The sequence below is a fragment of the Primulina huaijiensis genome, chromosome 7, assembly GCF_012295235.1.
Source record: "Primulina huaijiensis isolate GDHJ02 chromosome 7, ASM1229523v2, whole genome shotgun sequence".
In the NCBI taxonomy this organism is placed as follows: Eukaryota; Viridiplantae; Streptophyta; class Magnoliopsida; order Lamiales; family Gesneriaceae; genus Primulina; species Primulina huaijiensis.
The window spans coordinates 8306018-8318049 of record NC_133312.1 but is presented as its reverse complement, the minus strand read 5'-3'; the positions used below and the strand labels follow the sequence as shown (position 1 = coordinate 8318049).

Sequence of the window (12032 nt, the reverse complement as noted above, 5' to 3'; positions counted from 1 at the left end):
TTTTATTATTTGAGCAAGTAATCTTGCAAATGCAACATTTCGAGTTGACAATAGACATACATGTGACCATCTGCTGGAGGCATCAATCAATACCATAAAGTATCTAAACAGTCCACATGGTAGATAGATTGGTCCACAAATATCACCATGAATACGTTCAAGAAACATTGGTGATTCAGTTTGGATTTTGGCTGGTGATGGTCTTATAATAAGTTTTCCAAGAGAACATGCTTTACATTGAAACTTATTATTCTGAAAGATCTTCTGGTCTTTCAACGGATGACCATGTGTAGTTTCTATAATTCTTCGCATCATTGTTGAACCATGATGTCCTAATCGATCATGTCAATTGGTTAATATTGAAGAATTATCAACTACCATGTTTGATTCAATGGGACTTATATGTGTATAATGCAATCCAGTAGGGAGCATTGGTAGTTTTTCAATCACATATTTCTTTCCTGATTTATATGTGGTAAGACACATATATTTCTCATTCTCTTCATTCATTGTTTGAGTATCATATCCATGGGAATATATATCATTAAAACTCAACAAATTTCTTTTCGATTGTGGTGAATATAAAGCATCATTGATCAAAAATTTTGTACCATTAGGTAACAAAAATTGTGCTTTACCACATCCTTTAATCAAGTCTACAGGACCTGATATTGTATTCACCATTGTTTTTGTTGGTTTTAGTTCCAAGAAATATCTTTTATCTCGGAGGATAGTGTGCGTTGTACCACTATCAGGTATGCAAACTTCAGCTTGGTTCATAGCATTTTCCATATTTGAACTTCAAAAAAAAGTGCAATGAAATAAAATTACTGACAATACATTTATAAAAATAAAATACAATACAATACATATTTAAAAATTTAACACAGGATAAAATATTATCATACAAGTACATGGAAAAATAATTTTTTTTTTACATATCTATTCCACCAGCAAATTGGTCATTGTCTGAGAAATCAATCAGAAAATCTCCAGCATCAAAATGAGTTGAATCATTCAAAGGTTCATTGTGTTCAGTAAAATTGGTCTACTTTTCTTTCCCCTTTAATGATTCTTTATAAAGTTTACAAAGGTGCTCAGGGGCTCGACAAATACGCGACCAATGTCCTGGAGTACCACATCTGAAACAAGAACTTTCAAATCTTTTTGAGTGATTCTCATTAACACTCATATTCTCATGATGCCTTTTCGGTGGATGGTTTGGGACGCTCTTTTGAGATGAGTTATAGAAATAACTATCTCGATTATTTTCAAAACCACGGCCGCGTCCACGATCACGAACACTTCCACGTCCACGTCCACGTCCACGACCACGACCTCGATTTTGTCCTCGACCAAAATCTTGTCTATAAGTATGATTTTGGTTTCCAGGTTTACATTCATTTTTGCTTACGACATTTACTTCAGGAAATGCCGTTGAACCAGTGGGTCGTGCCTGATGATTTCTCATTCACAGCTCATTATTCTTTTCCACCACGAGAAGACAGGCGATGAGTTCAGAATATCTCGAAAATCCACGCACTCTATATTGTTGTTGTAGAGTTATATTTGATGCGTGAAAAGTGGAAAATGTTTTTTCAAGCATTTCCGATTCTGTAACCTCATGTCCACAAAATTGTAGCTGCGAGATTATTCGATACATCGCTGAATTGTAATCACTGACTTTCTTAAAATCTTGGAATCTCAACGTATTCCATTCATCCCGGGCGGTCGGAAGTATAACTTCCCTTATATGTTCGAATCTTTCTTTTAATCCCTTCCACAAAACCATGTGATCTTTTTCAATCAGATATTCACATTTTAATCTGTCGTCGAAATGTCGACGCAAAAATATCATGGCTCTTGCTTTTCTTGTGATGTGCATATGCCATTTTCTTTTATGGTCTCATTTAGCCCTAATGACTCACGATGCATTTCTACATCGAGAGTCCATGGCATATAATTTTCCCACGTAATATCAAGAGCAATGAATTCGAGCTTTGCCAAGTTTAATATGGTAAAACTAAAAAAAATTACGATGCATTTTATTAGTTAATGAATATTACAATACAAAGTAATGGATAAAAAACAAATACAAGAATTCGTAAAAATAAAGAAAACACACGAGGAGGATATTCTCCGATAAGTACAAGATTCGTGAGTATTATAACCAAAATAATTAAAAATAACTTTGTGAAAGCCATATTCTTTTTTCTTCAAAAATTTGATGAATAATAATTTTAGAGAAGAAGAAAAAGTTGGAGTAATTGAATATGTTTGTGAGATCATATTTATAGGGCAAAAACTAGCCGTTTTGTTACCGTTTATGACCGTTGGTGTACAAGAAAATAAATGTATGTATTTGTATAATTTTATGATAACAATATAGTGCACTAGTAGAAAAATCGCTTTTTACTTCGCGTATGCAATGAAGTAATAAGGTAGTTAATTGCCGAAGTATATGGACGTGAAGTAATAGATGTACCTTTTACTTCGCATAATAACCGAAGTTATATGATTGAAAATGCTGAAGTCTTTGACCTGTTTTCGAAGGAAAAACGGTCCAGAATTGGACCGGTGCCGAAGTAAGAAATTTGTTTTACTTCATCGGTTATTGTAAATAATGAAGTAATATATTATATATAACTTCGTCTTAATTTTTATTTAGCGAAGTAGTTTATAATATTTTACTTCATTATTTACAATAATCGACGAAGTAATTTATCTGAAAGACTTCATAGTTATATATTTTGATGAGGTAATAGACACAAACAACTTCACAATTTATCCTATTTGTCGAAGTAAATATAATCTATAACTTCAGCATTTGTCCTATTTGTTGAGGTATTTTATATTATGTTACTTCACAATTTACATTTAGTGACGAAGTAAGTGGTTCGAAAGACTTCAGTAATTTGTATTTTAGTGAAGTAATTGCGCAAAACAACTTCGTTTTTACAGAACAATGTTGAAGTAAATTAATTCTATCACTTCGTCTGATTTCTTATTGACGAAGTATTTAATATTATGTTACTTCACAATTTGCAAATAACAACGAAGTAATTTACCTGTTACACTGCATTATGTTTTATTTTGATGAAGTAATTGTTAAAAAAAGACTTCGCAATATATGACTTAATACACTAATATAATTAAACTCATAAATTATCCATCTAAAAATGATTAATATCCACGAATCCACAATTACATATTTATCAATCCACAAGTAACCCAAAAAATGTATCTACAAAATCAAAAGTATATCCAAAAATCCACAATGACAAGCAAAATATTTGTCCCAACATACACCATCCATCTAAACACCTACATAGGAGTAAACAAATTCACTCCATTCACTTCTGACCTCGTCATATTGACATTGGGTGTAATATTGGTTCTTGATGCATCCTGCAAACTGAAATTTGAAAAACAAAATACATTAGATTCTTCTATTTCAAATAAAAATTGACAAATATAAAATATATCAGTACTGGTAGAGGCAGGTTTCATTTGAAAGTACGAACTTATTTCATTTGCATCTTGAAATAACACCGGATAAAAATTCATAACATGTCACCACTCTCCAAGCTGAGATAGCGCCTGTTGTTTCCATCTAGTCTACATCCATTACAGATTACCCCAATTGCATGAAGACAATTGCACTTACTAAACCAATTTAATCAAGATATTATATAAATAATTTCGAAAAACCACAAAACTTGAAACAAGTCACCACCCAAATAGAAAAATGATGTAGCATATCGAACACCAAGCAAATTTATTTATCCATGGACCAGTAACGCACACATATATAACACATCAAACCGAAAGCATACAAAACACAAACAAAAGGCATAAATTGTCTTTAATTTCCGGTGAAGAAATGCGCGCCCTAAACTCGGATATGCCCCTGCAAATATGTGTCAATTATAATTATTAAAACATAAAAAACGTAAGGCTGGATGAGCCGCCAAGCTAGCTAGGAAAATTAAAACTTAATCTTGGAACACAAATATAATTAACCCATGCTTAAAAACAATTATAAGAATTTCCCGTGTATCATCGATTTTTTTTCGAAGAACAAGCTGTCACAAAAAAGTAAAACCATATTAATTTGAGGATTAACGTAAAAGAATTAATAGATGAGACAATTTTGATATGATTAACATGATGCATGTACCAATAAACGCAGACAACAAGAGTCTCGAGTTCAATCCGATATGAGGGAACCAATGTTAAGTACCAGTCAATTCCTTCAAGATGGTTAGTTGCATTTACATTTGCGTGAGGACAGATATAGACAAAAAAAACAGGAAAAGACAAAACTAGATCACCTTAAACTCCAACAAAATCTGAAGCAACCCAACTCCTTGTTTCAAGAAGCAAAATTAACTTAAAAGTAAGAACAGATTGAATTTTTGCCACTTGGAAATGATACAAGAATCTTGAAAAAAAAGACAACACTTACAGTCCAGAATCATACTCCCGTATATGATTTCTGGGCTTCAAATTTCTTGATAAAACCAACAACCCACCAAATAAAACAAATGAAAAGAAAGTATGTTAACCAAAACATATATCAGCAATAAACAGAATAAACACAAAAGCTTAAGATTACAACACAGAAGATATAAAAATCAGGAAAAAAATTTCCTTTTTTTATCACTAATATAAAATATATCACAATGACAACAATTCATCTCAAGCAATTATCTCAACAATAAAATATATCCCAATGGCAACACATTATCTCAACAATAAAATATATCTTAATGACAACAATTCATCTCAATCAATCAACAAATTTACCCCAAGAAGAAACTCACCATCTTCTCCAACTGTGGATCATCACAATTGACTATCTCTTTCATGTACCTCATCACACAATATCCACACTCAACCGAACCACTTTGTTTCAGATTACCCTATAATGGAATTGAAAAGTTAATGCAACAATCACAATCTAATTAATAACCACTACAAATCCATGTATTCATAAATAAGTATGATACATAAAGTCAATATTTTAAAACCTGGCCCTTTAGAAATACCCTTGGAGGCATTTGTACATCTTCACCCCACTACATTTTAAAAAATAAGAAGTTATTTTTTTGCATATTTATAAGTTAATGTATTCAAAATCAACATAAGCTACTACCTACTTTGTCACAATAGTTTTCCATGTATCATCTCGGTTCCTGTTAGACGTAGAATCCAATAAATATATCATATTCTTATCTTCGTTGACGATTGTCAAGATCCAATGGTACGTGAAAAAATGAAATTACAGCATTGACTACCATGAAGTACTAGAAATCTATAAATAACTAAATTCTTACCCAGTGTTGTATGGGATGAGGTAGATGCTATCTCTACACACTGCTTCCAACTGGTCAGCAATATGTTGTGATAAGTCACGGCCATCTGTGCCAATTGGGCATGTAGGTATATTACCGGGATCCACAAACGAAAAATAATCAGCCTTGTCTTTTTTCTTCAAATCTTTGTAGAGGTGACTGCATGATATAGATGCACAAATATATCGTTTAGAAAATTTTCAAAATATGAACAAGTACCACAAAAAAATATTATATAAATGCACAAATATTGTAAGTTAGACATTATATATACCCCATGTAAACTAAAATTTGTCTGGCACTCATCTCCATAAAGCGTACGATATCTTCTCTTAGCAACCGTATGCTTTTAGGACGTCCAAACATAGCGTCCTCAAACTCAATGCATATGGTATCCGATTCATTCAGCAATCGAACAACATGATAGTAGATATACTTGCACGACATGGGTAATGTTTTCTCAATTTCTTTGAAATTGTCGCGCTGACCAAGAACATCCGCAAGCACAAATGATTGAGGTTTCCCCTTCCTCTACAATTTAAAATATTATTCATACAAGTATTTTAAAATAAAATATTGTTCGAGCAACATATCTGACAGTTGCAATCACAAAGTCAAATGAAAACCGAAAGTACCTTTGTCGTTGGAAAAATATCCAACTCTTTAGGCCAACCAACAATGACTCCAATAGCATCATTGATGATTGTTGGTCCAAACTTAATTGGGATCGGAAGCTGTGCTTTTTCATCTAAGACAACATCAATAGATACCTTGAAGTTCTCTTCCCCAAGTGGAACATGGTGAATCATAACATTTGGACCTCCTTCTGATATTATTGTGCCATAAGCCACCACGTTTTCGTGTTCTTTTACAGCCATGTGACATTTTTTCCCCTTTCAACAACAAAAAGACATGATATATTTTTATATGGAGGTGAATAGTATTTAATTGACATCAAAATTCAGAGACATACAACCTTCGTATTTGAAGTGCCGCAATCATAAACTTCTTGCACATCATCTGACAATTTTGAGTCTTTCACTCCTGAGAACTTGTTTGATGCTACAGTCTCAGAAGATCGATCATTGATTAATGGAATCACAGCAGCAAGTTGAGACCTCAGCATCTCCAATTCAGCTTTCAAACTTTTAGTCTCCTCCGATTGTGCTTTTACATTTTCAATCACAGCTTTTGAGATTGTTTCTCTCTTCTTTCTTGGAGTTTTAAAGTATACTTGTGGTTTTACGAAACCTCCCACACCTCGAACCCTTCCATAGTGTTCTTGGCTTCCTAAGGCAGCGGTTAACACGTAATTAATTCCAGAAGATTTGAACTCTCCTTTGCCTTTCTTTTCCAACAATTCATCCTGCAATTGGAGACATGACAAATCAATTCACAATCTACAGTGTTATTTATCTAGGCAATATGGCGATTGAATAAAACTAAACATTTACAATTTTTTCAGCTACTTCTGATGTCTCCGAACATGTTATGTTGCCAGATTTGTCTTCTCGAGCTTTACGCCAAAGCACAGATCTATCAACTTCCTCATCTTCAGCAACCAATTTTTTGTTCCGCTACAATTTCAAAACTCATATGTTTAATAACATGAAGAACATGCTAAAAATTACAAATATATTGCTCTGTTTCTTACCAGTTCAGCCTCCAAGCCGATGTAACCCTTGCGAGACATTCTGTGGTGATATTTACAATGCATGGTCCGTTGTTTTTGTTTTTCATGAGTAACCTGCATCATTATGTTGGCTTGGTTAAGTATTGAATTTAATAAATTCGTGAGGAAACATATCATTTATTAAAGTACCTCCCATGATGGATCCAGTCTCGCATCCACAAATGCTTTCCAATCCGCTAGTGGGAGTTAATACTGACTTGGTGGAGAAATCAACTTTTCAAGATTATCTTTGTTCGGCCAAACAAATCTACTAGTCAATTTGTTTTTGAAATCTCGCCACTTCTGAGATGCTGAATTCATCACAGCATACTGACTTTCTGGCGCTAGTTCAAAGACATTCTGCAACAAAAACAGATTATTTAGAGGTGCAAGTATGATTGTAAATTCAAATTGAAGCTTGTACTTATCGAAATCTCTTCCCACAGTTTTTGTTTTATGGTTTCTGGAACTTCAGGCCATGACTTTATACTGATTGGCACCATGGCTCTAGCAATAGAACCAATGTATGATTGTAAAGCCCTTCCATTTGCATTGCATGCTGGCCGTCCCATGTCATCATAATCAATCTTTGCTTTTTTCCCCCATCTGGCAGTAGCAATTAGTTTACCCATCAACGTAGGGCCTCGCTTCTTCCTCCGCACATCTACAAGATGTTCTTCTCCATCAGTAAGTATAGGGTGCTCTGCATTAGTAACTTCATTTAGCTTATCATCATGTACTCATTGTATCATCTCAACTGTAGCATTTGTGTCTTTTTTTTTACGACCCATTGAGTCTTTTTCTACATATTTACATGAATGAAACCAATGTTAAAACCTACACAATAACATTAACCATTAAAATAACATAAACAATAATTCTAATAAGACATGTATAAACATGACATAAATAATAACAGAAACAATAATAACATAAATAATAAACATGACTTGTAGAAACCTGACATAAATAATAAACATGACATAAATAATAGCAATGAGGTTATGTTTATAGCATAACAAAAAACATGACATAAAAGTGAATCACATCATTTTTTCTTGTTCGTTTCCCAGCCACCCTCAATTTCTGATCTAAAGTAACTTTCATGAGCCGGAATACAATGAGTATCAACATCATCAATTGGTCGAGAATCAGGAATACTAGTCCAACCATCATCATCTCCCTCGTAACATCGATTTGGCACAGGGAGTACAATTGACCACCCTTTTTGTAAAGGGTCATCAATATAAAAGACTTGATTGACTTGACTTGCAAGGACAAATGAGTCATTCTTGTGCCCTATTTTGTTCATATTGACCAAGGTGAATCCACATTCATCATTGTTGATTACTCCTTTGTCATTTGCAACCCACGCACACTTGAAAAGAGGAACTTGAAATTGATGATAGTCCAACTCCCATATTTCTTCAATCACTCCATAGAAAGTCACATCAGTCATCAAGGGATTCTTATCTTTGGCACTACAGACAAGCATGGTGCTAGCAACTAGAGAAACCCCACTGTTTTGGCAAACTCTCTCATCATCCCGTGCCTTTGTTTGGTATAAATTGCCATTTATCACGTAACTACCATACTTAATGACTTGCCCACGTGGACCATGAGCCAGCCATGTCAATGTTGATGTCGTTCCACCATTGCAGCTATCTATTTCAGCATCCACCTGACATTTATACAATTAGAATAGGGTGATTAAAATACTAGCTCCAAACTGTTCACCGCAAAATGCATAAAGCAGATTTATCCACCTAACCTTTGCATGAAACCAGTCAATGAACTTCTTATTGTGAGCATCTTGTATCCACCTTTCATCTTTCTCTTTTTTCGGAAACATTGACTTCAGGAAATATTTATGTTCACTGTAGGAAATATTTATATAGCGATTTGTGTTGGATATTAAATATTGACAATCACATGGGTGCAGAATTATAGAATAATGCAATACACTTACATAATGTAGGGAGATACTTCTTCTGTATTTTCCAGCACAGTCAAATGTGCTTGTTGAAGGTCAACTTGTGGCACTACAATTGGTGTTTTGCATGCTAAGAAGCCAGCAATGTTTGATTTGGGATCGCGATTTGATTGAGGGAACCCAATAGGATCAAGGTCATTTAGGTATTCCGAACAAAACTCAATTGCTTCTTCGGCCGAATATCTCTGAACAATGCAACCTTCAGGATGTTTTCGACTGCCTACATAACTCTTAAGCACCTTCATGGATCTTTCGAACGGATACATCCACCGGAAGTACACTGGTCCACATAATCGAACTTCTCGAACAAGATGAACTGTTAAGTGAAGCATGACATCGAAGAAAGAAGGGGGGAAATACTGCTCCAATAAGCAGAGTGTAACAACCAAGTCAGATTGCAGCTTATCTAACTTGGCTACATCTATCACCTTGCAACAAATATCTTTGAAGAAGAAGCATAATCTTATGATGGCATATCTAACATGTTTTGGTAACGCATCACGTATGAGTATTGGCAGGAAATGCTGCATTAGAACATGACAATCATGAGATTTCAAGCCAATCAATTTCAACTCAGACAAGGACACAAGATTTTTCAGGTTCGATGAGAAACCTTCTGGGACTTTTATATCCATTATCGACTGACAAACTTGTAACTTTTCTTTTTTTGTGAATGAGCATGCAGCAGGAGGAAGATATGTTCTTTTTTCACCAAATTTAGGTGCCAATTCAGGCCTTACTCCCATTTGAACCATGTCCAACCTAGCTGCCACATTGTCCTTGGTTTTTCCTTTAACATTCATCAAAGTATTAATGAGAGATTCGAAGACATTTTTCTCTATGTGCATCACATCGAGACAATGCCTAACATGCAGGTGTTTCCAATAAGGAAGATTGAAAAAAATTGATTTCTTCTTCGAACATTTTCTGAAATCTGTTGATCCAAAATCTTTTTCTTCTTTACTAACTTCCAAATTATTGTCCTTTGCATTCTTTCTCTTTTTACCTTTCACACTAATCTTCTTTCCGAAAACACACCTTATGTCAGAAAGCTTGTCACTCAAAGCAACCCCAGATAATGGTGTAGATGATTCTCCATGTTCTTCCATACCATCGAACTCTTTCATTTGCCTCCGATATGGATGTAACAGTGGTAGGAATCGTCTATGACCAACAAATGACATTTTCTTCCCATTTTCCAAATGCTTTGCACAAGTACCTTTTTTGCATACTGGGCATGCATAATAACCATGTGTAGTACATCCACTAAGGTTACCATAGGCTGGAAAGTCATTGATCGTCCATAATTAGACTGCTTTAAGAGTGAAAAATTGTCTTCGATCAGCATCATAGACACCATCAACTCCATCCCACAATCGTTGCAAATCTTCAACTAACACATCAAGATAGACATCTATATTGTTTCCTGGCTGTTTAGGCCCTGAAATGAGCATAGTTAGCATGATGAATTTTCTCTTCATACACATGTTTGGAGGCAGATTATAGGTGACCAACATAATTGGCCAGCAACTGTACCGACTACTAAGGTTGCTATAAGGAATAATGCCATCAGCTGCAAGTGCCAGGCGAAGATTTCTTGGTTCACTTTCAAAGTCTGGCCACATATGATCCACCTTCTTCCAAGATGGTGAATCAGCTGGATGACGTAACTGACCGGGAACTCCTGTGGTTTCTGCATGCCATGTTAAATTTTTGGAGGTATGTAGAGATTTGAACATGCGCTTAAATCTTGGTATGGGAGGGAAATACCACAACACCTTTGCAGGAACACCTTTCTTCTCAACGTTCTTCTTGGTTAGCTTCCACCGTGACAAGACACATTTAGGGCAGTTTACGCAGTCTTTATATTGCTTCCTATGACGAATACAATCATTGGAACAAGCATGAATCTTTTCATGACTCAACGCCAAACAACTCAATGTCTTTTTTACATCATACATTTTGGTTGGCAGGTTGTGATTATCTGGTAGCATATCCCCAAAATCCATTAGTAGATCGGAAAATAGAGCGTCACTCATCCCATGCTTTGCTTTGGTGTTGTATAGTTTCACAATTGCACTCCACTTTGTGTAACGCTTACATCCATTATACAAAGGTTTCTCTGCTTCCTCCAAAAATTCCATAAACTCTTCTGGATTTTCTGTATAGTTATCATATGCTGCCTCACACATATTAGTGGTTTCAAAGTGTCCGTGATAGTTACCAATTGGCTCCTTGTTCGTGCTCCAATTTACTTTGTCACTTTCAGCTGACTCACCGTGCCAAATCCAATTCACATAATTTTGACTAAAACCATGGAAATAAAGATGCTCTCGAATGGACTTAGCTGGTCTTTTTTTAAGATTTTTACATTTGCAACAAGGACAATGAATTAAATTGGGGTCAATATGGGGATTCTCTAAACAACCTCTGATAAACAGTTCCACACCCTCCTCGTACTGTTTTGACCTTCTATCCGAGTGAATCCAAGATTTATCCATTTCAATACAGCAAAATACCAGAAATATATAACAATAAATTTGATCTAAACCTGAAAATATTACATTTAGTAATGTCATTTTCAATTTAATTTGTTGAACGCAAAAAAAGAAAAGAAAGATGACTACAAATTGATGAAAATAAAGCAACATTGGTAAGTAGACATTTTCTGAAACTAGAAATGCGTAGGTAGCACCAATAATTTGGATTCCAGGCTACATAAATTAAAGGCCTACATCAGTGTTGTCACTTTGATTGTTGCACTCCCAAGAGTAGGTTGTCCACAAGTAGTATAATTCGATGAGTCCGATATCGTATCCACAGGGAAGCTAAGGTAATTACAAGTCCACTACAATGTCTTTTGGTTTTGTTTTTGTTTTTGTTTCTTTTTAATTTTAATTGTTTGAATCTTTATTAATCGTTCCAATTTTAATTTAAGTAGTTGAGATTAAAGGATCCACTCTTGGTATTTTAATAAAGTTAACATTAACGAACAATATTGGAATCCACT

At 34.7% G+C, this 12032-nt stretch overlaps 2 protein-coding genes across 3 annotated transcripts; both read right to left on the bottom strand.

Moving 5' to 3' along the window:
* Positions 1-3171: 3171 nt before the first annotated feature.
* LOC140981041 (uncharacterized) lies at positions 3172-7421 on the bottom strand. Of its 2 annotated transcripts, XM_073447261.1 has the most exons (11): positions 7180-7421; positions 7012-7104; positions 6812-6934; positions 6334-6723; positions 5993-6250; positions 5632-5888; positions 5340-5516; positions 5163-5270; positions 5018-5081; positions 4827-4926; positions 3172-3415 (listed from the first exon to the last, which is right to left on the bottom strand). In XM_073447261.1, exons 2-9 carry the CDS (start codon positions 7072-7074, stop codon positions 5042-5044), a joined length of 1416 nt encoding a protein of 471 aa, XP_073303362.1. In that variant the 5' UTR covers positions 7075-7104; positions 7180-7421; the 3' UTR covers positions 3172-3415; positions 4827-4926; positions 5018-5041. The 2 variants fall into 2 exon arrangements, with proteins under 2 accessions (XP_073303362.1, XP_073303361.1); XM_073447260.1 differs by having other exon boundaries at positions 4827-5081.
* A 2908-nt stretch (positions 7422-10329) lies between these two features.
* Positions 10330-11523, bottom strand: LOC140981566 (uncharacterized). The gene has a single exon (XM_073447996.1). It carries the CDS (start codon positions 11521-11523, stop codon positions 10330-10332), a length of 1194 nt encoding a protein of 397 aa, XP_073304097.1.
* Between the last annotated feature and the right edge of the window lie 509 nt (positions 11524-12032).